Raw genomic sequence first — 27,609 nt, forward strand, 5'->3', positions numbered from 1 at the left:
CCAACATGCTGTAAAAGCTGTCACGCCTGCTCAAACAACTCAGGAGACGTGTGTTGGCACAGTCCGTGTGTAAACAAAGAGATCACTATGACACGATACAGAAGCAGAATTACAGACATGCTTCCTCCTTCTCACTCACACGTTCTCAGAGGATCTGCATTGGATTAGCTCTTAAAAATCCCTCAGTGGAGGAAGAAAACACCTGCCCAGCAGTGAGCATGTTGGAATCTGGCTGCGGTTTGGGTCGACCTCATTTCTCTGACTGAGAGAAGTAGTGAAAGTGGGTGGAATTCATACATTTGTTACTTCCTCTCCTCACAGACAGAGATCCCTAGAGAACTCTTTTTAATTAGCTTCTTTTTTTTTTGATGACTCTTTTGACCACGGATTAAATCAGTCACATGTACGGATCAAAGAGAAACAACATTTTCAAACTCTGTCGGCCTGTTTCCTAGTCCCCCCCCCCCCCCCGTGTGCTCAATTAATTCTTCTGACTCAGCTAGAACAACCAATATATTACCAAACTAGGGCTGTCAAAGTTAATGCAATGTAACGCCTTAATGCATATTCCTCTTAACGCATGATTAACGAAGGCACAATTTGGCTCACTCAGTAGTTTGGGGAATCAGGAAGCGGTGCAGCAGTAATGTTGTGGATGGTGGCACAAACAAACCTCCTTGAGCAGAAATGAATAATTAAAAGGCTTTTTTGAATGGCAGGTTCAGCTTCAAAGTTCTGCCAGGTGGTTCTCCCAACAAAAACAGAGTTATTTGCATTTACCACCCGAGTACATTCAGTCTTAAATACCACTTGCTGGCCAAGCACCCAGCTGATGCAGAGAGCCCTCCTCCTCCTCCTGACCACGCTGGATAGTTTGCAACGGACTGCGATTAAACATTTCAATTGATTGACAGCACTATCCCAAAAACCTTATATCCATCCATCCAGGTTCTAATCTACTGCATGCAGCTTATCCAGTACAGGGTCAGAAGGTGGACAGAGTCTCGATTTGTCACTCATCTTTAGTATTCGTAGAATTTCTCAACTTTGGAGTCAGAACCCAACACGTGATCACTCCGTGCTCAGATGGAGTAACAGGAGATAATCAGGTCAAAAGATCAGTTTAACATATGTCAGCGTGTTATTCATTTGAAGCTCCCTTCTCGCCCTTCGTATTGAAATATTCAAGTCTCAGATTCACCTGACCCACATACAACACACTGTGCAAATAGGAGTATTATCTTCACTCATGCACTGTTGGTTTTGAAAGCAACCTGAAACCTTTTCACGGCACTAAAAGCCTTTTATTTATGGCCATTTTTATGTGCTAAATCAGAATTGAACCGCTGGTGATTTGGTCTTTCTAAGCTCATTGCTCTCTACTTGTGCTCTTCAGGTATAATTTACGGCAGCTATATTTAACAACCTGATTAAGACACCATGTGTGCCGTGGTCATGACAACTCCAGCACCCCGGTGATGTTGACCTTGTAATCAGATCATGTGATTTGATATCGATCTTCCTTTTCCTTCCTTTGAAATACCAGGAAGAGAAAACTGCACTAAGACAAACACCGGAGTGGACATTAAACTTCATACAGCCACCTACTACATATGAATGTGGTCAAACAGTTGTGAACTAAACATCTGCATTTAGATCAAAACCATTTGTCTGAATGGGTCATGAACAACACTCAATGTGAGGTGCAGAACTGTTAGTGCAGTAATTAGTCAGCAGACTAGGTAAGTGTAAAGAACTTTGGCAAACTGTTCTAATCTTTATACGGACTTTCAAATAAAATCGGGCCTTGGTCTCAAATAACCCACTCGTTGAGGCTTGTAGGCTTTAAAAGTCAAAGATCTGTAGGACACGCAGTTTCAATCACAGCAGCTTAACACCGATTGCAAAAAACACAGAAGTAGAAGCAGCTGGAATTGAGGACAGTATCTCTGTAAGAAGCTCTGCAGCGGTACAGTGATAAATACGGCATTACAATGTTGTACTGACAGAATCAGTGCCATCATGCATCATGTTAAATCCATCAAGACAACATCAGACTGACTGATAATAACGTTTGCAGCCTTCTGCTCTGTTTCCTGGTGAAGATCACACAGTGTCCCGTCACTCAAACTGCAGCAGTTGAATCAAATCTGCAGGTTTCTGCTTGTCACACATTCCAGCTTCTCTCCATCTGACCTGACTTTACACTCGGATGTTGTCACTGTGAGCGAACACACAGCTGATCACCTGCAGCTCTGACACGGATAGTTCGCTGTGTATGCAGAGGCTGCGTGTCACTCATGAGCAACAATCAGAGAATCCATGAAGCCTTAAATCAGAGTACATTATGTTACATCAAACAGGCTTGTTCATAGGGATGTTAATGATGAATCTATTAATCGGCATTAAAAATGTCACAGATTTTAAAATGTATTACCGACAATAAGAGATAAGCACAAATGTATCAAAAAATATCCAACAACAACAGATTACAGATACAAAAAAATACAAAATACTAATGTGAGAAAATGTATTAAATTAAAATTATTCAAAAAGGCACACTGTACAAACTGATACTATGATTTAAATTCTTATTTAAGTAACTTTATGTTTACTTTATCTGGACTTTATCTCCTGACTCTGATTTTGAATCAAACACAGATCATGTCAGTGTTGTTGTTTTCTTAGGGAACAAACGTCCAACATATTCTACACGTCATTATGAATAATCAATAATCGATTGGTAAGGCAGCAACTAGCATTTAAAGAAATCATTTTAAATTGGCATCCCTAATTGGTCGACACTATTATTTGTGTTAAAGGGCAATATCAGCCTGATATCAGTATTTTTATTGACTTAATTTGGTGTTCACCAGAATGTAATCCTGATTATGGGACATTTTTCTGTGGATAACAAAATGTTTTATCACTGTATGACAAGTACATGATGCTGTGATGGAGTAAGACCACAGGACAGCAGGAAGGGGGGATGCAGCGAGAGAGGAGGGTGGAGAGAGACAATAGAGAGGGGGAGGACGAGGAACATCCAGTAAAGGTTGTGTCAGTTAACAGCAGAGTAATGTGGCAACGGCTCAGTGTGAAATCAGCACATCTCTCAGTTTCAATGACTGGGGGGGGAAGGGAGAGCTGAAACAGAGAGGCATAATGCAGCACTAAGCAGTGGCAGAGTGATGGATTTTCTTCATTAAGGATGTAGTGTTGGGAGCTAAAAACCCGGCTCTGAGCGTCGCTTTTTCAGGGTTTAACAGACCAAAGCTCGTTTTAAAGCTGCGTGTGAGAAGCTGCTGTTAAGAACCTGCGGGGAGGTTTGAAAGCAGCCATGAAATCCTGACGTCTAACGCTTTATTGACTGAAAAAGGCGAGGAAGGTGAGCAGAAGAAATAAAAATCAAAGAAATACAACCATGTCTTGTATCTTTCATGTGGTTTTGTGCGTGGTGTAATTTCTCCGTCATTCAACGCAGATGGCCACAAGATAATCAGAGGCTGCACACTAATAAATGCCATTTACATGCACTGATATATAGGACCCTACTAGGTTATAATTCTGGGTAATGAGCGCTTTATAATTAATGTCGTTCCCCCTCCTGCATCTGTGACTCCACATTAACTCCTTTCTAGACGCCTTCAAATGGCACACATGAGCCATTTGAGCTTCATCAATCAGCCTCTTGGCCCGAGCAGAGCCGGGGCGACAATCAGCCGGGAGCCCCAGAGGTCGTTCTGGCTCAGCGGCTCCTCAGCTGAGCTCTGAACGCTCATTGTAGTTTAAGTGATGGGAGAAGAAAACCACTCTCTCATATCATTGCGCGGGTAGAGGGAAGGTTTAATGGTTAACCTAACAGTTACCTAATGAACAGGAAAGAGTAAAGAGCCAAGGCTACTGCTACTACTGAGCAGTAGTACGGACATAAAACAGGGCACCGACTTTGAGATCATTAAACCTGAGCGAGGCTTGATATTCACTTCTCATTTAAAGATTTTATTAAGAGTAATATAACACCGTCTTTAAAATAAAGATGACCTAAACCAAGACAGTTCACTTATTGCTACAGATATATTTCAGTCAGGGTTTAAAAAGGACTGAGCCTGCATGATATGAGGAATATCTCTGATTTGTGATGAGATTGTTTAATACTGGAATGAAGATGTGCCTAGGGATAAATTAACAAATAATATTGTACATCAGCTTTACAGTTCCCCTATCTTTCTGCTTTAAGAAAGCTACACTGCTAACAGAGATGTCAGCTGTATAAGACAATTTAAATGCATTATTTTGAGTGTGCGTTTTTATTTGACCAATCTGCACATGAATAACATTCTAGCTAATCTCGCGATCGCCAACGAATTGACACCAACTGATCTGAGGGTATCTGACAGCTAGCGGGGGCTTCATCTTATAGGTTTAAGCATGTATACATAAAATTATTTTTCTTCTTTTAAAAGATTATCTTTTTGATTCATTGATTTTTTGTTTGAAAAAAGGTCAGAAAATGTTGAAACATTTTGATTAGCGTTTCCCAAAGCCCAAGATAACATCCTCAAATCACCTTTTTGTTGACAAAGCTATTACGTCTGGCGCACGTGCCTCCTGCCTCCATGTAATCTGTTAATTACATTAAATCTGTCCGTTTTTTATTTGACATCAGGACATCAGAGCACGGAGGATTTGGGTCCATGACATGATCCATAGGAGACAGAAGTACGGTGAATGTTAACGTCTAGCCCAGGAAAATGAAAAAAGAGATTTTCAACTCAAATTGCTCCGAGTGGCTGCACAAAAAAGACCATTATGGCTATAAGATATCAGCATGATTGTGGTATTTATGTTCCCTACTGAAGACGTGATGTCTCATTTGGTGTACATGTGTTTTAATTTGAAAAAGATGGGTGACGTGATCTAAAAAACCATAATCATGCAACACCACATATGGTATGAATTGACTTATAACAGCTACACAGACATAATGCGTGGTGCTAAAGTTGCTCAAATGATTCAAAAAGCTGAGCTGGGATAAGTGTAATCCTTTCCCCATATTAAAATGAATTATTTCAAACAAAACTGGCATCTTAGTGAAGTGTCTTAACTCAAGATACAGCATGTGGCGGGCTTTAACCAAAATCCTGCCTGTCCTATTTGGATGATAATTGCTTGGAGAGGATGCACACGCACCATCACACACAGCCTGTGACTTATTAATGTGACCAGATAGGGAGGATGTGATTTGCAAAGCAGAACAAACAGACCTAAATCTGCTGTAACACGGCCTCCATTCCTGTTACTTAAAACCCCTCTGAGCTGCGGCTGGAATCCAACGAATGCAGGAGGGAACGCTGATCGCATGAACTGCAAAGCCAAATAAATGTGAGCTGTAGATGTAGAAAATAAGAAATGTTTAGATAACTCCGGTCAGACCAGTCGCAGGGCTGTCCGAGCCATCTGCTCTGTCAGTGTGAGTGCTACAGTGCTGCTCTGCTGACTAACTCCAAACAGCCTGAGTCAAACTGTCTCTGAACGTCTTCAGTTTCTCCGACGGGAACATCCACCGAAAAGAAATTCGAGATTTAAGTGTCTATTTTCAGCCGCTCTGCTGTTTAATACAGTGAAACTGAAATACCATCAAAAATGTAACCTCTAAGTCTTTAATATAAATATCTACACATATCTAGTCTATGTAGCCTGTAGCTAACAAAGTGAGTGTTTTCACAGCAGCTCTCTTCTCTACCACCCCCATTAACACTCTACTGTACAGTACATTGTTAATCCGCTGTAGGGTTCAGTCACCTTTCAGTCTGCCCTAATTAGCTTCATCCTGCTGGGGGGCTTCAACCAAATCTCTCCCCTGAGTGATGCCATGTAACAGATTATCCTCCCATCTCTGCTTATATTAACAAGCTGAGCTCCAAGAACAAATCGCAGGGATGCTTCTGTTGTCATGTTCAGATGTAAGCCACCTCATAGCTCCTAGCAAACCCACCATTATGAGTCCAGCCTGTCCACTTGTGCCACATTGAGATTAGATGACGACTAACCTGTCAATGATTCAAACACACAACTCCCAATGCAGCTCGACGTAGCTCAATATGACACACTGTTTTTTCTGTATTGCTGAACATACTTGTCATCAATAAATAAGCGTGCTGTGATCTACAAAAGTAAGGTTTTAAAAAAGCAGTTCAGGGCACTTCCTGAATGTGTCAAACATCAGGAAAAGCTGACAGCGCCTCTTCGATTCTCAGCTAATAAGCTGGCTCGCTGTGTTCTTTACGGTTGCAGACGTCAGTTCAAATGTGCTGCACGGCTCTGATGCTCTGCAGTCAGTGCGGCAAACACGGCAAATGCAAACGACGTGTAACACAGGCAACATTTTGAGGCGCTATTACATCAGTTCAGTGTTTGACTGCAGGCAGGGCATACAAAAGAACAAAACAAAAGGAGGAAAGAAAGAAAGAAGAAATGTTGTGCAGCCAAATTTACAAAATTACATTACTGCAGGAGGAAGATTTGATTTGCAGCTGGTAATAACATTAGACACCCATGGGAACACTGAGGACCTTTAAAATATTCAAAAGGTTTCTCAAAGTTTTAACAGGTCTGAGATCAGAGGCTGAATTCAGATTTAGTTTATGCGACCCAACAAGGAAGCTGCTCCTTAAGAGAAAGAAAGAAGGGAAGGAGCACGGAAGAATAAAAAGTTAAAAAGAAAAAACAAAAGCGCACAATGACTGAAGCAAAAAAGCAGGAAGACGTACATTAATATACAAATGAGTCAAACAAAGAAAGTCGGCACTCAGAGCGATTTTAGTCAAATATTAGCCAAAGTTAAGACGAGTCTGTGCTGGATCTTTATAATGTGCTGGGTTTTAAAGTAAACAAAAAAAGACTGTGGGCCAAGCGGCCTGTTCACACACAGCAGCAATAAATGCCAGTCAGGAACATTGTCTGAGCGTGTTTATTGTCTGGAGAGGACTGTATGGCTTTTACTGCTCCCATTTAACCATGTCAGAGAACACATGTGACCAGTAAAACAGGGATGGGTCAGGACCACAGAGAAATACCAGACTGAAAACTCCCCAGGACCACAGAGAGGGACAACTCTGTCAGCCAATCAGCATGTAGGAACTTGTGAAAGGTCGACAAAAGGGAAGATGAGACGTTTTCTTCAGGACGTATTAAAATCCTGACAGATCTGTGGAGAACCGTTTGTTTTGACAGGGTTCTACAGGGTTACTCAACTTGTCTTCAGTAAAGAAATATACAGAATCATAAGAGTAATACAGTAAAAGGGGAGAAAGGTGAAAGGTGATTTCATTATAAGACAGTGAATGAAAGAAAATAGCAGTTATGATAAAGTAAAGGCACCAGAGTGGGAAAGTCTATTGCAAAAAGTTTCTTGACATTACCTCAAGAAATTATTCATTTTTAGATAAATCTATTAGGTCTAATAAAGGGAAATTTATGCAAAAAAACTATGCAAAAGGTTAAATATATTCAGTTGAGAAAAAAATATTTTTCCATTTTTGTTGGTATTTTTTGTTTTGTTTTGGGGGTTTGTTGCCGTTTTGTGTCATTTCTGAATACATTTGTCAAGGTCTAACTTTAGAGATAAAAAATGTTAAAAAATAAATAAATAAATAAACTATTTACACATCTGAAACTATTTCTTTATTCCAAAATAAATCACTTAATATTCACACTCTTCACAAAATATATCTGCCAAGAGCACAGATGGAATACTTGGCCTCGAGACAGCACCACATATTCCCTTTAACACACTTTCCAGAATAAATCAGATCCCCTGAATCAGAATGAGTGTTACAAATGTTACATGCTTGTCTGTACAGGATCATATGAACCACAGCGGTGTAAACAGGGCATGTGTAAAGCTTCTTCAACTGTTGTGAAACAAAAGGGACAGAAACCGCTGACGGGTTCTTTGATTGCAGGGGATGTTTGTGTGTGTGTGTGTGTGTGTGTGTGTGTGTGTTTGGGCTCTGTCCCTGGCAACATCAAACACTCACGTTAGGAAATGACAATGACATCATTCATTTCCCAGTGCAGTGACTGAAACCAGCTAAAGCCTGCTGTGTGAAACAGAACCTGCAGAGATGCCAGAGGACGGGTTCTGATCTCAGCTGCTGTGTGTTGGTACACCAGTCAGTTCTCCTACATGAAGAAGTGTGTTACATGTGTTAGATGGGCCAGACGTGATGGCGTGCCCGCCTTCAGTTGAAGATGTTGTAAAAAAAACACACAACTGCAATAAAAGTGAAGTAAGTTATATATCAATGGACAAGGCAATCTCTCCATGGCCGGTTTAATCTAGTGCAAAATCAATGAATTCATCTATAATTAAAACCTTGCTGTAACACAATTGTTCAAGAAAACTGGACATATTTACAGCACAATTGAAGCAGACGGTCCCTGAAGCATTACAGCACCACAACAGGGACATAATTTATCTCTAATCATTCCAGTGTGGAAGCAATAGGTAGACAAGTCTCACTGGATGAAAACACCCCGTCTGATCCTCCATTTCATACTGTTTCCTACAAAAACACATAAAACAGCAGCAGCTGTCTGACTTCCCATGATACCATAAAACACACTCCCTCAAACTCAACACTCCCCTCCCTGACTCAAACCTGCCAGAGAAAATGTAATATTCCCCAGTCAAGTTGATCCCAGGACAAAGTGCGGATACTGAAAATCAGTGGAAAATGTTTAAACGTGTCAGCTGAAGGCAGATCGTATCAATGAGCCTACATTTTTACCTCTTTACTCACATAATATCCCAAATGGCAGGGCAGTGCGGTAATGATGCGTGACAGAGTCAGTCATATCAGCCGCAAGAGGTTCAGGAACATGACTTCATGCAGAGATGTGAAATACTGAGCTACAGCCATGACTTCACAATTTGGAAGTGGCCGTTACTATTCAAAAGAACCATGTCTGTGCATACTGCAAACCAAGATTAATAAAATTGTTGCAATTAAACAGGGAGCTTGGAGCTTCTATAAAACATAATGTTCCTCCATAAATGCTGGAGATCTGCTGCAGTGTTTGACATTCCTGAAGAGTTTCGTACATGCGGCCGTTCATTCTCAATCATTTTTAGTTGAAATCAACTTTCAGAGTAATTTGGAAACAATCTGGATCCGCATCAACACACAATGTTCAGTTATATGCAGACACGATGTCCACTGCCAGGAATGACCCAACACTCGTGCAAGTCCAAGTCTCTGCAAGTTGACTTTCAAACCACCGTGAAATGAATGAATGAATGAATTAAATCAACTGCGCCCAGAAAGAAAAGAACGAAAAATGGGAATATTCATCTTCCAAAGCAAACCCTTCTTCTGAGCCACAACAAACACATCATCTTCACGGACTGTCAGCGATGTTGCACCACAGCAACAGGGGATCAAGACGCGTTGTCTGAACCAACAGATGATAAACTTAACTGAACTGAGATTAGCTCTCATTGTGCACATTTGACCTTCCCCCAGTGACCTGCTTTACATTCGCTTCCACTAGCAACCCAACAGACGCACTCACACCTATACACATTACACCTGTACACAATGACCGAGAAAGAAGACACATCTTAAATCTTCTGGCCGTTGCAGTGGTAACACCATGCACAGATAATCAATGCACGGCTGCAGGAGCAGAGACGGGCAGAGGGAGAATCCCCAACAACACCCAAACACAATCTGTCTTTCAGAGAGGCAGACAGTATCCAGGTGAACTGCAACACACAACTGCTGCATCAGGTGCAGTCACGACAGTTGTGTTGGACTAACAATATTTGTATAATCCTTTAACTGTTGCATCAAATACGTGTACACGACGTGCCCAGTTTATAACATCAGCCTGTATTGTGACTGATTATGTGACAATACTTATCCTAATGTTATTTCATGTAATCCCATTACCCTCACTAAAAATGCACTGGAAGTTAATCTCAATTGCTGCGTTAAAAAACAAACAAATGCTTTGATTTAAAAATTACCGAAGCATGTACAAACTGCCCCTTTAAGATATCGTGCAGGGAGAATAACAAAAATGAGCATGCTGACTGAGTCAGGCTGAAATTAACATAAATCCGCATATTTTTCAGTGAGGTTTGGTTTGATCATACTCTTCATACACTTTGCAGTGTTTATTTGTGCCCCTGTGCGTGGGCTGACAGGCTCATCCTGGCTCAAGGACGCTATCTGGCCCGTGTTTCATCTGTTTTAATCTTCCACTGGCTGCATGACTCAAGTACTCACCGCATCCTTCTCCTCTCCGCTGCTCTGGCGCTGCTCCATGTTACAGAGTTTCCTCTTGTTCTTATTTTCTGTCCTCTTCATCTCTCGCTGAGGAGTAGAGAACACTCGGGTTCGGCCCAGCTGACTGTCACCCCCCCTCTCACGCTCCTGGTGTAACCCTCAGTTAGCTGGTTAGCAACGTGTCGGTGTCGACCTCAGTGACACCTCGCTGCCGAACTGAAATTCATCGCTTGTTGCTGCGGTTCTGTTGAGTTGAGAGTCCACTCAGGAGTTTGTTCCAGCCGGCCATTCCTGGTCAGCAGCCAGTCCTGCGGCTGAAGAGGGGAGGGGGGGAGCTAACTCAGAGCCTAGCAACACTTCTGGTGCTGACTCCACATCTGGAAAATCAGTTGTGACAAGCTGTCAATCACGCGTGCAGCTCCGGCAGCCACTCGTTCCTCCGTGACGACAATAAAAAGGGCGGCTGTTGCTCGGTCACACGGGCAGTTTACAGTTCACCGGGTTACATTCATCCATGCTGGGCTGCCTTCAGTCCACACGACCCAACTTCTCAGGTAGTTCGTAAGTTAGCGGCTGCTGCTAGCTACCTATGCTAGCTCCCTGGCTGCGTGACTAGCCGCGCTGCTAGTCAGGCTACCTGCTAACGTTTACCTGCCCAGAAACACCGTGACACCCATGACAGGTCCGCCTCCGCCGCTAACGGACGCTTCCAGACTGTTCCCGCCTCAACTCGGATCGTTTGTGTCCGTCTCGGTGTTTCTACCCGACAGTGAGTGTTCTCCTCAGACGTGCGTCCATCCCCAGATAAGGAGCCGAGCTCTGTGTGGAGACACCGGGTCGGGCTCGGTGTTGAACTGCAGCCGCGGCACGGCACGGCACGGCTCAGGTTGTTTCCTGACTCTGGCACGGTCACGGTGACGTCAAGCTAGCAAGAGCGAGGAGATAACATCCGGCGGGAGGTTCACAAAATAAAAGCATCCCTGTTTTTCAAACTAGAATATTAAGAGAAAAACTTCATATTTTTACTAGGCTACTTATTTTTAATGCAACTGTTTTTGAATTGATGCTCTTTATTTTATTTTTTATCTTATCTTATCATAAATCATCTTATCACAAAAAGCGAAATACAATAAAAGTTTGTTGGATTTTGTCTGTTTGTTTCCCTGCTGTCTTTATTAATACTATGGACTATCAGAGACAGGTCTGACATGTAATAGTTCCACAACAATGTAATGATATAAAGTATAACCCAATGAAATATAGCGATTATACAGTACATCTTATACATACATGATGACATTAGAGGTGAAGGGCAATGTGGCCTTAAAATAACTCTATAAGTTATCAAGTCAAATATCTCAATATTTATGTCAAAACAGGCATTTCAGAAAAGAAAGAACAAAGAAACATTAATATTAAAAAGTCTTTTTTGTTGTAGTTCATTATTAAAAGGACAATCATCAAACAAAGAGAAACATGTGCTTCCCTCCTGTTCTGGATTGCCTTTTTCTCCCAGACACAAATTTCACCTACATTTCACCTTTGACAAAATATTAAAACAGTGATAAATAATCAACAGTTATGTGGATATAATGATAATATGGGTAACAAGTAAGCTATTAGAACAAGAGGAACCAAGTAGAACAGTCTGGTAAGTTAAGGAAATGGCATCAATTCACTGTGACGCAGCCTTTAAAACCAGGAGAGGACGACACTGATGTCACCTTATAACTACACCAAAAATCTGGGATCATTATAGTGTAACATCATCACCATATTGATTAATCATTAATCGATGATTAAAAATGTCATAATCAACGACCAGAGGTTAACATAAACAGATCGAGAGTATCTCGCAGTGACGGATTAAAGATACTTGTTTGTCATTTAAAAACATACAAAGAGACATTTTACACAAACTGACATTTTCACATTTTAGCCTTTTAGTCGCCTCAGTGTTGGTGAGATCTTGTTGCCATGACTTGAACAGTGACAGACAGAAACTCCGCTATTAAATATGAAGTCATCATTTTGTGTTATTTTGTTTAAAATTCAATAACTTTATGTTTAATTTATCCGTTCTTTCAGCTCATAATGTAGTCGACTACAACACTATCAACACAGATCATGTCAGAGGTTAAAACAGTCTAATGTCCAACATATTTAATTTATTATTGATGATTAATCAGTAATCGATTAAAGAAATTACTTAAAATGTGCATCCAGCCCTAACTGACTGTCGTATATATTTTCATTAATGTGGTCATATTTTGTCTTTCTACACCTCTGAGCCCTTTAGTTCCCAACCTTCACACATTTTATTTTGAAAGCACTCTAATACTCTTCCTTCCTCTAGTTTCAGCTTCACTCACCTTCACAGCTGGAGTGATGATTTCTTCAGGAAAATCCAATCAAACCCATCAAATGAGACCTTGTGAAAATAAAAAACATATATTTGTATATATCTTAAAGTCGTTTAGGATCCATTTTCTCTAATTCTGAATTTTGCATGTGTGTGTGTGTGTGTGTGTGTGTGTGTGTGTGTGTGTGTGTGTGTGTGAGTTTTGTTGGAGTCTGCTGCCACCTGCTGGAGGACAACTGGACATGTTGGTGTGAGTTTTCACTCCATGTGTGCAGTGTGTTTGATTTTTGAGTTCATTTCAGCCATTTTGTTCAGTGAGTGTTTTATTTATCTTTTTAATTGAAGAGTGTGAACCAAACAACAAGCCTGATAATGATGATGTAGTTAGGAAAATGTGTTTATCCCCAGAGATATATATTTATTCACTTACAGCGTGGAATATTTAGATCATCTCTGTCACATGGAGGGAGGAGATGATGACTACTTAAAAATCCTCAAAAGAAACGTTCCTTACATGTGCAGAACTTGCCTTAGAAAAATCATGTTTTAAGTTTTCTTCAGTATCAAGGTGATTCAGTGATAGTTGTCCGTACATCCACAGGTTCCCTGCAAACAGGAATTGCTGTTAGATAATTCGGCAATAAAGTCTGAATGGAGTTTTGCAGTATTATAATCTTTTTGGTTGTTTTTCTGTTTTAAAACAAGTCTCCAGCTCCTTTAGTTGTGTAGGAGAATGCTGCAACTCTGTTTGTGGATTTCTGGGTGAATGAGAGAAACCAAACAAAGAAACAGAACTAAAAAGGTGTCATGCAGGTGGATCCAAGAAAAACAAAGGAACGAGCCAGAAGTTTTGTCCCCTTTTATTAAAAAAAGGTTCATTTCTTTTACCCCAAAAACAGTTTTTTTTAATAAAGACAACATGCATAAAAATACAGCTGGTGTTTTCCAAACAGCAACAAAACAAAGCTTGCATCGATGCACACACTCCCTTTAATATGTACATACATGAGACGTGGCTCCTAAAACCACACAGACACCGAGAAAGACACTAAGTTTGACCTTTGACCTGCGGGGAAAACACAAAAAATACCTAAACTTGATTGTTTTACACCTGATTTGACAACATACAAGTTGTTTACTTTGGTTGATCTTATTGCTCTTTAAATATATCATTACAGTGCTTTTTAATGCTTTAATTTTTTTATATATAATGTTTATAAAACTGGGAGGGCCAATAAAACTTCTGCTCAAATTGATTGTCAAAAAACTGGATTATTCGCCCAAAAGTCAGTTTGTTTTACATTTATCCAGCTTCAAAGCTAAAAACAGATGACATGGCACTTTAACACCCAGACCTACAAAAAAAACATCCACAAAAGCAACCACAAAGGCTATTATTGCACAGTAACCCAAAGAAATTTGCATATTTCAGTAACAGTATTAGAGGGCAGTGAAGCCACAGTTCATGCACAGAAAATAAAACAGCCAAACCGAACTATACAGAGAAACCAAGACGAACTGCAACAGAAGTAAAACGAGGAGAAGCCAGTGTCAAATACCCAATCTGATAACACGTGAATCTGCACAGTGAGCATCATTAATCCTGCAGAGAGTCTGAAGGAAACATCCAGATGTTTTAGTTTGTTTTTAAAGTGATTGTCATCTTGAGGGAAACTTTAACAGATTCACAAATTTAGTAAAAAAAGAAAAAACAACAAAAAGAATTTATGTATATTTATATATATAAAAAACAAAAAAGAAGATAAAAGTGTGGTCCATCTGTCTGGTTACAAAAATGAAATGTCATCTCTCTCTTTGGACCGTTCACTAGAAAACTCTTTTCATGTAAAACAGATTGTCGGATAGTTTACAGAAGGCATCGCACAAACCGCCCAACGTGTGCGTGTTTCGTTTATTAACACTGCTTTATTAAAATCACAGCAGCTCCATCAGAAGGCTTTATTAACACTGCAGGTTGTATCTCAGCAGGAAAAGAAACTGGGTCGGACCCACATTTCTTGAAACATCTGAAGACTCCGTGTTGAACAGTTAAACTCTGGAGTCTGGAGGACAATGAGCAACAGTTTTATTTGTGAGTAAATGCACAAGAACTAATCTACCAGCTATGCGACCAAACAGCCTGTTGGCAGCTCTACTATTCTCTGTATGTCATCAGTAGTCGGCCATTTGTGTGACAGATTAGGACAAAACAGAAACATCTACTCTACCGTCTGAGAGTATGGCTTTGTTTCCACGGGTCGCTCAAACCAACATGCAGCTACTCTACACACTGACTACAAACACGAGCCTCGACGGAGGCTGAGAGGAAGCACTTTGCAGTTTGGTTTCAGCTTTCTTTCAGAGCCTCTTTCCTGCTGGCATCAAGTGGATTTGTGTCTCTTGAATCCCTGCTGAAGTACGAGGCTAAAGCTGGCGTCTGATCGGGAGCTGATGAATTACGAGATAAGGAAGAATTTTCCATCTGAGACTTGATATCACATTCAGATTCCTTTGTTCATCTGCCTCGACGGCATCGGACCAAGTCTGCATTCAAACCTGCTGCGGTCAGACGTGTCAAACCTGGACTGAACCGACCCGTTTCAGATCTGGTTTCAATCATGAAGGCTTCATCAGGAGCTTTGAATCATGAGCCAACTTCAGTCAAACTCAGACTGCTCTCACTTCAATGAGAGAAAACACTTCAGTTCTACCAACACCGACACACTGACAGTCGTTCACATTCAGAAACAACCAGACAAACATCCATCAACACTCAGACACACACAACTCAACTGAAATGTTTCTCCAGCAGGCAACAAAGACAGGATATCCAGCATTTTCTGTTTGAACAGCAGATGAAGATGAAGGAGAGGAGGAGGAGGTCGGGGCTGGTGCACTACAGGAAGGCTGACTGCAGGGGGCGCTGGTGGCGAGCCGGTACCAGGACTGCAGAGGAGGAGGAAGAGGAGGAGATGGAGGACGTCCGCGGCGTCAGGACACCCCAACCAGGAGAGAAGGCGAGCTCACAGAAGCCTCCGGAGTTTTCACCTGAGAGACAAAGAAGAGACACTCAGAGTTTAGACGAAATGTTCCTTTAAATTAAAGTAATTCCCTCAAATTAACACTGTTGAATACTAATTATGATATTAATTATGAGCCTCGTGTTGTGTCCGTGTGGCACAGACACGTGTGTTAACTTCAATTATGCTTTTTGCTGCAAAAACATTCTGAAGATGCAGTATCAATGTCAAAATATCCTTTTGGATCTTTAAACTTTTCATGTTATACTGTGAAATTTTTCAGGAAGAACTAATAAAACTGATGCACGATAGTCGGATCAAATTATAAAACTCTTGTGTAGCTGTCCAAATGATAGATTAGAGGGAATTCACAGCAATTGTGCAAACAAGTTAGTCACGTTTAGTAATCTGAGAAGACAAATGTTGGACAGAAGAACAACAAACTGACAGCGAGTAAGAAGATGAAGAAGTTCCAGAGGTTAAACTCCACGAAGACACTTCACTGCAAACCGCTCTGATGAAGATTCAGCCCCGTTATTTACAAGCGGACACGACAAAAAACATTTGCTGGTTTTAGTTTCTTGAAGATCTGCTGCTTTTGTTTTTTGGTCGTCTGTGTCGTTGATGTTTTTATTGTTGTTAAAGTCCTCAGAGGTTTATCAGAAATGCTCCTTCAGCTCGAAAGCCTCTGACTGCAGTTTAGACATAAACATATTAACATACAAATATATACAATTTATAACCAAATATGTCCTCCAACATATAATCTAATTTATCAAACATTTATCTGAGGTATTGTAGCTTATATCTATGAACCTGAATATGTACTACTCCCATAATTAATCAGATATATTTTAATAATTTAGTAAGTTTGTATTCTCCAGCACCAACTAACATATCTACATATTTACCTGCATTTCTCTAAACAAACAAATAAATAAATAAATAAATGAGAGATTGTAGTTTACAAACCAGGAACAGACGCTGTTTTTGAGCTGCTCATTGTTGATTTGATATTTTATGTGTTTCAACATGAGTTGAACATTTAACGGTGGCTGCATGCAAAATTATGTTCCTTCATCCAAAAAGCGAGCGGCTTCATCGCGTTATCAAGGAACTGAACCGAGCACAGCAAAGCCGGGGAGGTGGGGCGTACCTTTACCAGGCCAGGGGAGCGAGGAAGAGGAGGAGGAAAAAGAGGAAGGGGAAGGAGGAATGGAGAAAGAGGCTCGGCGGAGGGAGGAAATCCTGAGCTCGTTCTCCTGAGGAGGCGCAGCAGGAGAGAAGTGAGAGGGTGAAACATCTGACTGTGTCTCTGCTTGTTCAGTGAAACATCTTCTAAAACAAAACCAGAGTCACTCCTGAACTCACCTGTAAGTTTGTCTTGGCTTTCCTCAACACGTCCTTCGTTCTCGACACTGTGAACAAGCACACAGAACATCTGTGAGTCCTCATGTATTCATTTCCTCAGTTTAACAGAAGCTAACAGGCTCTGAGTCGACAGCTGCTGTGGGAGCCAACGACGGAGAAGAAACAGAGAAAGAGATGCATGAAGAAAAGAGGAGAGGGAACTCAAAGATGACGAGGCGAGACAGTGAAACAGACAATGAAAGAGCAGCTCGTCTCCTGATAATTCATCTTTTACCATAACTGGTCAACGTATTAATGATCTGCAGTGATGTAAGATCTAATTAATACATGATTTATTGTTTTATCTGCACTACCAGAGAGATGAGGAACGTCAGAGACTCACGTTGGCTGACTATAAAGTGCTCCATGCTATCTTTGGTGCGGTTGGAGCTCTTCACTCTCTCCATGGCGTCCTTTAGAGCCTCTTCTCGCTCTGAGAGCTGCAGACGGAGAGAAGCGACCTCGTCCCTCAGAGACTGGTCCTGTAAACACAGAGCCTGGTTAGTGTTCGTCCAAACATCCACGTATATGAGATCAGTGTTAACACAACGATTCGTTTTAGTGCAGCAAAAACATCTTTTTTGTATAGATTCACCATTTTAGGGAGTCGTTTAGTTTATGATTCAGTCCTATAATCATGAAGTCTGAACACAAGTCACTCATGATTTCCTCCCGTCGTGCTGATGGAAAGTCAGGTAACGTTTTGTAGTCCACAAAACATTTCTGGAGCTCATTTACACCCACGATGCTTCAATTTCAGACGGGGTGCATGCAAACACTTCAGGCTGAGCAGCTACAGTGAAGAGTTCAGCTTAATGAAGGGTAAATAACATCTTTTCACATCAGTTTGTGATCTCGGGCTTTTGGAGACTTGGATTAAAGCAAAGGAGCTGCATGGAGACATGTGCAGAACCTGCCTTAGAAACATCATGTTTTAAATTTTCTTCAGTATCAAAGTGACCCAGTGACAGTCATCTGTACATCCATGAGTACACTGCTAACAGAAGGTGCTAATAGATAATTCGGCAAAGTTTGAAGGGAGTTTTGGAGTATTTTTCTGTTTCTTTGGTTGTTTCTCTGTTTTTAAATCAAGTCTCCAGCTACTTCAGTTGTTCAGCAGAACGCTGCAACTCTGTTTTACTGTGAAGCTCCAGAACTGTTCTGTGGACTACAACACTTCACCTGACTTTATATCAACATGATTCACTCTAAAGTTTCTGAAGGTCTGACTCCTCCTGGAGCTACACTTCCATGACATGCTGAGAAAATGCATCTGTGCTGACTTTGTTAACAGGAACACAGACGTTGGTGTTGGTTCTGACCTGTCGGGTCTCCTCGTGGTTCGGCAGAGCTGCTCTCCAGAACATCTGCAGCAGAGAGTCGGCCTCCTCCAGGATCTGTCGCAGGGTTTTGGTGTCGGACAGCAGCTTCCTGACGGAACCTGAGTCTGAAGGCTGAAACACACAAAACATCACAAATCAGAGAAGTCTGTAGAAATATCATTACAAATAATATGAGACACAATCACCTAGAAAGTAACATTTCAGCAAGATTTAGAGATTTTATAGAGATTTAAACTTTTCTTTTTACTTATTACAAGACAGAAACCTTATATTCATCTGGATTGTGTTTATCTTTGTCCTATAAAAGCATAAAAATGTCAGAAGAGTTTCGAGTTTGTTTGTGAAGTTTGTCGCATATTCTTTCTTAAGACGATACTTTTCACACATTTCTTGCAAAATTGTTGTTGTCATGGGTCCTTCAGATAAAAAGTCTTAATAAAAGTCTTAAAAACTGTGTGAAGAATTTGAGAAATGTCCTCCAGTGGTAGTTTAAAAAACTGTCTGAAAGCAGCACACAGACTGCAGTGAGCTCCTGCAGCCTCTGAAGCTGCTTGGTGTGATTTTACATCATCTATATTTCAATCCAGAGACACAAACCTCCGTCAGCTGCTGACTCGTGCTGTTCTGGGTTTGTGGACGTCTCACCTGATGGAGGCTGAACTCCTGCGTGCTGCTCAGGGAATACAGACTGGCCTCCATCTTGTGGAGGACCGCGCTGCCCTCCAGGATCTGCTGCTGCAGAGCTTTGAAGTCGTCAACGTGGCCCACTGCGTGGCGGCCATGACGGTTGGAGAATGAGCCGTCTGGGGCTTGACCCTGCAGGGTGGAGGCTGCAGGGGGGGAACAAGAGCGTCAGGATTCAGGAGAGTTTTTCACAGGTGAAGGCGACTGTTTGAGGTTCAGTCTGTTGGAGTGTTGCCTGAATGTGAGTTCTCACCCTGACCGGCTGCTCCGTTCCCTTCTGCATGTTTCTGTGCAGGATGTAGAGGAGACGAAGGACTGATGAGCCCGGTGTCTCTCACAGGAGGGGAGGGAACGTTATCTGTGGAGAAGATGGTCATCAGTACTGAACTGCTTCTTAACGTGACATCTGTCTCTGTCACGGACTGATTCTAGCATCATGATCTGCTGTTCCTCTACATCAGGATGCTGTCGGTTGTGTGGGACATACTGACCGCTGAACAGCTTCCTCCTGGATCGCGGCTGAGTGTCAGCCTGTCCGCTCAGCTGCTGCTCCAGCTGGATGTGCAGATCTCTGGGGTCAAAGGTCGCAGCATCGCTGGACTGACCTGCACGGAAACACACAAACACACATGAGCGACAAATATCTTCCCTGGAAACAACTCATCATACTTCATCATTCTACTGTTTTGTTTAGTTCAGCTGTTGGAGGTTTTAACGAGCAGCCACAAAATAAAACAAAGCAGCTGTGAAGTATTTTAAGTGTCATCACGTCCCTCAAACTGTGCAAAAACACATTTCAGGGGCTTTAAGAGTCTCTTGATCGTACCTGAGTGTGTGTTGGTGGCGACTCCACACACTCTCTGGTACACCTGCAGCTCACACTGCAGAGACTGGACCAGGCCGCGGCTCTCACACACCTGCTGCTGGAGGACGCTCACCTCGTGCTGGAGTCTAAAATAACACACACACACACGTGACATCAGACTTTAAATATGAAACAACTGCTAAAAGAGTTGGCTAACAAACACGCACACACAAACACACACACACACACACACACACACACACACACCTGTTGATGGCCTCCTGGTTCCGCTGCCTCTCCTGCTTCAGCTGTGTTATCTCTTGGTCGCGAGCTTCAGCCTCCGTTTGCAGCTTCCTGCTTTGCTCCGCCCACCTCTCGGCTTCTAGCTCCGCCTCCTTCACCCTGGCTCGCTCCCGCAGCGCCGCCTCCCTCAGCTGCTCCGCCTCCTGACTGCCCTCTGCAGGAGACACGCGACAGCACAGACACAACTTAGAGCCTAATGTGTAAAAATGGACGTCGCTAACATGTTCTGTGTGTGAGAACGTCCCAGCGTACCTCTGCTGGCCTGCTTCAGCTGGTTCTGCAGGCTGACGTTCTCCTCCTTCAGGAGTCGGATCTCACTGGAGAGCTGGCCGACAGAGTCCAGACCCTGGATGTAGATGTTGGTAGGAGCACCTGGAGAAGACAGCAGGGAGATGTGAACCCCTGTTATGTTTTACAACCTCATGACAACAAGCTAATGTTTTATTTTGTTACCTTTCTCAGTGGCGGTGCGAGCCAGTCTCTCCTCCAGCTGCTGTCGGAGGCGGTCGTTGGTCTGGATGGAGTCCTCCAGTCTCTGTCTCAGACTCCTGATCTCTCTCAGGTGTTCCTTCATCAGATCTGAACCTACGAGGAAGATAAAAATGATGTTTGACCTTTTTGCTCCAAAACAAACGAGGAACACGGTACGGTCAGATCTGACTGTGTCTACCTGTGTTACTCGTGCCTGACTGGTACCCTGAGGATCCCGAGGACAGGTCGGCTCCGACTCTCACCGGCCGGGTGCCGTAAGCCATATCCCACAATGCAGTGCTCTCCAGCAGACTGGCCCCGGCCTTCATCGCCGAGCTGGTGTCCAGACCGCTGCTGTTGGCGCTGCTGAAAGGAGACGGCTGGTATCCGTGGAAGGAGAGAGGCAGGAAGGCAGAAGAGTCGGGCTGCTGGTGGGCGAACGGGAAACCCTGAAGAGGTTTGGACTGGGGAGTGGAAAACCCTGAAGAAGAGAAAGTCACAACCAATAAGTGATTAGATTAAATATGGATGAATAAAAGAAAGCCTGCGAGGGGACGGAGAGAAACTCGTCTTCATCAAAAGGTTAGAGAGTGTTAGAGAGACACAACAGACGAGCAGAGTGAGAGACCGACAGAGAGGAGAAGGGATTTCTCCCGACGCACTGAACGACTCTTCTCAAAGCTCCGTCTCTTATTAGTGTTTAAAGATCACTGCAAATCCCTCTCAAGCTGCATGCTCCAGGTTCATTAAGCATCAAATGAAGAACTCTTACTTAATGAGAAAAAAATGAGGGCTGTTAAAGAGAAAGTGAAGGGGAAATGTTAAAAAGACAGGAGTGAGGGAGAGCAACCGGGGAGATGTTAGTGAACACACTGATCCAACTACTAACCACGACATCACCAGACTCCATTAACAAATCTCCTGATTCTAAGAGATGTTTCATGAGGAGAATCTCAACAAACTTTGTGCATACGGCTACGACAGATTCTAACTCGTTGTGTCCTTCTTGTAAATTCAGAAGCTGAAGTTGTTTGTCTCCTTGTAAAAAGTGTTTATTGATCTAAACGTCATATTTTACAAAGACACTAAACAGTAACAATATAGGCTACTTCTTTGTCCCCGTGGAGAAAGTCCCCAGACTCCCTTAACAAATGTGTCAGTTTAGTGAGTTGTTGAGTTGGAGACACTTTATAAACTCTGTGAAACTCTGTCTCTGACTCATTCTGCATTATTTGGACCTTCTTGTAAATTCTGCAAATATTATACATGAAGTGTGTGTAATGTTCACTCAGACGCCTGATTTTTGTGTTGTACATCTGCAAATATAGTTACTTAAAAAGATCCAACATCCTAAAATCCTTTTGCATGTTGGAAAATCTGCTTTGTAAGTGCAGAATATAAGTTTCTGTTATCTACTATCTGCACACAGTTAGTTTACGGTCAGTTTTAAACACACACTCGTGCATATATACACTCGGACCAACGCACTGTCATTGTCTCCCAGCTGCCTCTGTAACATCTGCAGCTCCTGATGCACCTCAGCCAGGGAGAAACCCACTCCCCCGCTGCCTTGGTAACGGGTTCGCGGGGTTGTGGGGTGGGGATGGAGGGGCAAAGGTACCCTCTGGGTGGAGGAGGCAGAGGGGGGAGGGTGGATGGGGGTAGAGGTGAAGCCTGAAGCCGGAGCTGGGAGGAGAAGAAGAATGAAGAGCAGCAGGATGAAGGAGAGAAAACAGGTGAAGAGCTGGAGGAATAATAACGCAGCAGGAAACTGAAGGAAGGTGTTTACAGCCCGCTCCTGAACACACTCCTACCTGTCTGACTCTGCGTGTCAGCGGGTTTGTGTGGCGAGCCGGGGCATTGCATGCTGGGACAGCTGAGCCACGACTGGGCTCTGTGGGAGGACGTGGTGGATGGAGGGACAGACGGGTGACGTGACATGGAGCTACTGTGAGACGGGCAGTCTGGAAATGAGAAGAGTCACCAGAGACGTGATGGATCGACCGCCTGCTTCACCTCAAATCATCTCTGCACTCAGAACATCATGAAACCCAGACTGTAAAAGATTCTGACTCTTTTTGCCCATTTTTAATCTTAGTAAAACTTTGACTTCTTCAGTACTGTTGTATCTTATCTGATCTTATTTTCTCATCACTCCTTTTATCTTATATTTGATGTATTTTTCACTCTTTCATTGTTTTGCAGGACGACAATAAAGACTTGAATTCTCTGCGTCGTCTTCTCACCTGTGCTGAGTCTGGTAGACGTCCCTGTTTCCTTCTGTCCCAGCTCGCTGGCGGCGTCCACATCGCTGCAGAGCTCCAGGTCCTCGTTGATGGACCCGTGCTCATCGGACACGTAGGAGATGCGATCCGACTGGTCGGTGGTGTCGGAGAGGGCGTGGCTGCTGCTGGGCGTGTCGGAGCGGTGCGGCTGATGATGGTGGTGATGCTGGTTTAGTTTGGCGCGGAGAGACTCGATGACCTTGTCCTTCTGCTGGAGCTCCTTACTGAGCCTACACACACACAGACACACACATATTCAATCATTAATGCACAAATTGGCAAATAATCAGTCTCTGTGCTTTTAGCTGAGCAGCAACGGTGAAGTTTTCAATGATGGCGAGAATCCACTGGATATTTTTGGCAACACCGAGAGACATTTTACAGCCATGTTTGTAGCCACAGATGTTTGAAGCCAAAACACAATCTTTTCCTGAACCTAACCAGGTAATTTTTCAACATATCCCTGCTTTTTACTCTTTAATTATGAAATAAAACACTGTAAAGAACAACTAAGAACCTTCTCTTGATGAACCAGGTGTGAATCAGTTGAAAATCATCCAGCAGTTGAATAAAACACAGGTATTTCTTCATGAATCTATCAAACTAAAGAACCTTTGCTGCAGCGTGAGGAGCTGAGAACAGCTGCATTATCTGCCTTGTGACTTAAAGGATAACGAGCATTAATGAGTAACGATGCACCAGGTGTGTGAGTCACCTGCCTGCTGATCTGCACTGTCCCACAGAGGCTTTGCTGTCCTCGTCGTGTTGCTTTAGGGAAGCCTCTTAGTGACTTACACCCACACACACACACACCCACACACAGTCACCACACAGGTGAACGCGCAGACTCACACTCTGACAGGAGCAACATTTATTCTGACATGAAACGCCCGAATGAAATAAAAAGTAGAAGGGCAGAGAGAGAGAGAGAGAGAGAGAGGGAGACAGAGAGAGAGAGAGAGAGAGACAGAGAGAGACAGAGAGAGAGAGAGAGGACGGTGGAGGGAACACAAGACGAACAACACGCTCACTGATAAGGACACATGTTGTTTATGCAGCGTGTCGCCTACAGCTGATTTAATTAGCTGTGACGTGTTGGTGCACAGATGCTGAGGTGAAGGTCATTCATCTAAATCAATGACAGACTCACACACACACACACACATACACACACACTAACACACACGTGAAGATTTCAGCAGCACTATCCCAGCTGTTGATAGTCACATCACATTTATAACCACAGCACAATCTTTCCCTGCATCCGTCTAACATCTTTAGTTTCTTTACAAACAGATGTGACTAAAAGTATTAAAGATATAATAATAATATGTGAGAATTCTAAACGTCTTCAATCAACTAAATCTTCGTTACATACTTTGTTGAGCTGTGAACTTAAATAATCCCAGATGTTTCCAACAATGTTCAAACCACAGAAACACGTCATTATCTTTAAGACCGCTGCTATAACTTTATAACACTGAAGACAACAACTCCCACAATCCAACACTGCTTCCTGAAAGTTGTTTTGTTTTGACTGACAGACACCGAGCGACAGAAACTACATCCTGTGTGTTTAATTAAAAATCTAAAATGAGAAGATCAACATCAGTGTCAGTGATCTGGAGTCAGACAGTGAGGTTAGCCTAGCTTAGCATTAAAGAGCTAGCCTGGCTCTGCACTTCAAAAACAGCGTCACAAACTAACTACCATGTTCCGCCTCACGTGTTGTTGTTGTTGTTTGGTTTGCTGCCACCGACAGCTGGCAGCGTCGTCTGTTCCTGGCACTGTACCATGAGTTGAACTGACATTGTTACATCTGCCATTTTGTCAGATTTTTGTTCAAACTCGCTTCTTTTATCATTTCATCTTGTGTCCTCGTTGGAATATTTGTATATAATATTTTATTTCAGCTGTTTTGTGATTATTGATTTGTTTGTTTTTTTCCTGTAATCAGACAAACATCACACTGAGTCTGAGGGTAATGTGTTGATAATAACACACTTTAGATAAGCATTAATTAGCATCTATGCTAACTGCTATGCTCTTCTGATCATGTTCTTTTTACTTGTGTGTGTTTTTTGGGGTTATTACTGTATCTTAGAGAGACTTGATGTCGGTTTTTCCCCGGTAAACTTTATATTTTCTTGTTGTGACGGACAATAAAACTAATTTCTTAACTGATACTTCAGTAAAGTTTATTACCTTTAATAAAACCTGTAGTCTGAGAACACAACATGCTCAGATACAAAAGGAGGCAAACGTAGATCAATTTCATGCACCGTTCTTCTGGAGTGTGTCACGTAGAAATCACACAGGAAAGCAAACACAAGCTAACTTCTGTCTTCACCCTTTAATGTGATAGTGTTTAGCCTGATACATAACTCTGCACCAGCATGCATTATGGGGGATGTGTTCAGTATTTCAGGGTTATCCTAGCTTAGCATGAAGACTAGAAACGAGGAAACAGCCAGCCGGGTCTGTCCAAAAAATAAAACAACAATTTATAGATTAACGGAGAGCAAAATGCTGGATTTACTTTCTGCTGAACAACAGTCAGTGCAGTGAATGTGTGCAGCTTCCTGATATCTCATCATCACAGTAAGGTTGCCAGGTTTGGTTCCATTGTGTCTGTTCAGGGGCCGAAACAAAGCCTGTGCTCGCTGAATGTATCTGGCGACCTGGAAACGTTTTGTCAGCATATATATAATCACAGCTGTAGAGGCGTGCTCACGTTGATCAGAGCTAGGCTAGCTGTTACCCTCTGTTTCCAGTCTTTATGCTAAGCTAGGCTAACCATCTTCAGTATCACCACCTGTGTACACCTCTTGCCAAGTTTTTTTTAACGTTTGCTTGATCTTTGTCCACCATTTTGCACAATTGTTCTGATTAAAGTATTTTTGTATTTTGCTTGAGTGCCTGAAGTCTGTTCTCTTCAACAGCACCTGCACTTTTCTTGAGTTTGATATGAAGACACGTTTCTTCACTTCTTTTTAATGTAAAGTATTGAGGGGTTGTCATCACCCTGGTTCATCTGTTTGTGTCTTACTTGTCGAGCTGTGCGAGCAGCGCTCTCCGGTCCCTGTCGGCGAGCTTCCTCAGCAGCAGCAGCTCTCTCTCCTGAGCCTTCCACTCCCACAGGGAGAAGGAGAACAGAGAGTCCCTGTACAGCGGGCTGCTTTTTGACAGCATGGCCTTCCACAAAGGAGCCATCAGCCCCCCTCAGCTCCCTCTGCTTCCCCCAGCTGGCGGCTCTGTTCCCGGGCTACTGACTGAGCATCCTTCCCCTCTTCTCTCTTCTCTCTCAGACCGCTGGTTCGTTTAAAACTTTCTCCGCCGCAGTTTTTCCTTCCAGCTGCGTCTCCTGAGGTAATCGAGCGTGGCTCATTAGCTTAGCGGCCGAGGTCCTGACCCCAGAGAGTGTGTGACAGCAGGTACAGTGGACAGGCAGAGCGTGAGCAGGGGATAAAGGGATGGAGGGATGACTGAGCGTGTGGGCGACCAGGTGAAAAGCAGAGCAAATCCTCCGATTAGATTTGGGCTTCCCAGGGAGATTTTGTGTGGCTCACTTCACACACACACACACACACACCTACACACAAAATCCTGAGAGTGTGTTGGCTGGGACCACAGGTGGTAACCCAAATAGATCCCAAATCAGATTCTGAAGGCCGCCAGAATGGCAAGCGAACACAGAGGAGCATGTGAGCGCTGCAGAACGACGCCAGAAAAGTGAAAATTTGTCGTTCCACACGGCAGATTTAAAGGATTTGTTCAGCTGCTGCAACAACAGGGGGACGTCCAAATGTTTCAGGTCCAGCGACAGCAGATCAGTCAGATGGTTTGATGACAAGAGGAGGAAGAGCTGCCAGCACAGATCAGGAGAACTGTACACTGAGACGAGCTCAAACTGAAGCACAGTTCTGAGGTTTGACTCCACCAGCGCCTGATGACACGAAGCATGAAATCACTCTGAATGCTGAAATAACAAAAATGATTAGGTCGCTAGCAGCTGAGCTCTGCAAAATCTTCCCTTTTCTCCTCTCCTGTTGGTCGTCCCAGTCTGAGGCCTTTTCAGTACTGAAGTCATGAATAGTCAGGAAAGCTCTTCCGACCACTGTGGACACAACCCGTCCCACCAGCACACACAGCAGCAGCCGCCCCGAGGGAGAGCTGCAGTGACGAAAGAGCAACACGAGGAGGGAGGAGAGGGAGAGAGCGTATGAACGGATGTCCGGATCCTGAGGGCCTCGTGTGTTCACGCTGCACTGCCCATCGCTGAGAAACAGAAGCTGGATGAATGATCGTCCACAAAGCAGCACTTCCTCTTTCTCCTGCTCCCGTGTCAACACGCAAACTTCCTCCCTGACGCAATGAAGAGAGAATCTCTTACTGAGAAAAGAAGCTGCAGGATGATTCTCACCAGGAGGAAAACTTTAAAATCCAGAAACAATCCAAATGAGAGCAGAACAATTCAGGTCCAAACATCATTCACTCTGTTAGCAGATACAAAAGTCCAGCTTCATGAGGAGAGAGTCTTATATAAGACCGACCAGAGCGATGCTGGATGTTCAGCACCATCTGAAGCTAACTGATGCTCTCTCTGCTGAGCTGCAGCGCTCTGCTGC

General features: G+C 43.0%; 2 protein-coding genes across 11 annotated transcripts in view; both read right to left on the reverse strand.

The window, feature by feature from the left end:
• mast2 (microtubule associated serine/threonine kinase 2) overlaps positions 1 to 11,224 on the reverse strand; it is a 159,939-nt gene extending 148,715 nt beyond the window's left edge. For 5 of the 7 annotated variants that reach the window (XM_030432461.1, XM_030432465.1, XM_030432473.1 and 2 more), the window contains exon 1: positions 10,299 to 11,224. In XM_030432461.1, the coding sequence (XP_030288321.1) occupies positions 10,299 to 10,379 (81 nt within the window). In that variant the 5' untranslated portion in view covers positions 10,380 to 11,224. The remainder of the gene's footprint in view (positions 1 to 10,298) is intronic. The other 2 variants (XM_030432464.1, XM_030432460.1) reach the window with 1 other exon arrangement.
• Positions 11,225 to 13,505: 2,281 nt separating this feature from the next.
• Positions 13,506 to 27,603, reverse strand: LOC115591689 (myomegalin-like). 4 transcript variants are annotated; one of them, XM_030433883.1, is made up of 17 exons: positions 26,031 to 27,603; positions 22,943 to 23,211; positions 22,511 to 22,660; positions 22,185 to 22,382; positions 20,896 to 21,177; positions 20,679 to 20,810; positions 20,478 to 20,597; positions 20,190 to 20,379; positions 19,944 to 20,068; positions 19,609 to 19,722; positions 19,371 to 19,475; positions 19,079 to 19,263; positions 18,413 to 18,544; positions 17,434 to 17,572; positions 17,052 to 17,098; positions 16,837 to 16,942; positions 13,506 to 15,708 (listed from the first exon to the last, which is right to left on the reverse strand). In XM_030433883.1, the coding sequence occupies exons 1-17, from the start codon at positions 26,192 to 26,194 to the stop codon at positions 15,557 to 15,559; spliced, it is 2,610 nt and encodes an 869-aa protein (XP_030289743.1). In that variant the 5' UTR covers positions 26,195 to 27,603; the 3' UTR covers positions 13,506 to 15,556. The 4 variants fall into 4 exon arrangements, with proteins under 4 accessions (XP_030289743.1, XP_030289744.1, XP_030289745.1 ...); XM_030433884.1 differs by lacking the exon at positions 22,185 to 22,382; XM_030433885.1 differs by lacking the exon at positions 16,837 to 16,942.
• Positions 27,604 to 27,609: the final 6 nt, after the last annotated feature.

The sequence above is a fragment of the Sparus aurata genome, chromosome 11 (genome assembly GCF_900880675.1).
Source record: "Sparus aurata chromosome 11, fSpaAur1.1, whole genome shotgun sequence".
Lineage (NCBI taxonomy): Eukaryota > Metazoa > Chordata > Actinopteri > Spariformes > Sparidae > Sparus > Sparus aurata.

Excerpts from the sequence above, each read along its gene's own strand:
- LOC115591689 (XM_030433883.1), bottom strand. The coding sequence starts at position 26,194 with ATGGCTCCTTTGTGGAAGGCCATGCTGTCAAAAAGCAGCCCGCTGTAC. Across the intron at positions 22,661-22,942 it reads GTCTACCAGACTCAGCACAG|ACTGCCCGTCTCACAGTAGC; the intron begins GTGAGAAGACGA and ends TCTCATTTCCAG. Across the intron at positions 20,380-20,477 it reads GCTGAAGCAGGCCAGCAGAG|AGGGCAGTCAGGAGGCGGAG; the intron begins GTACGCTGGGAC and ends TGTCTCCTGCAG.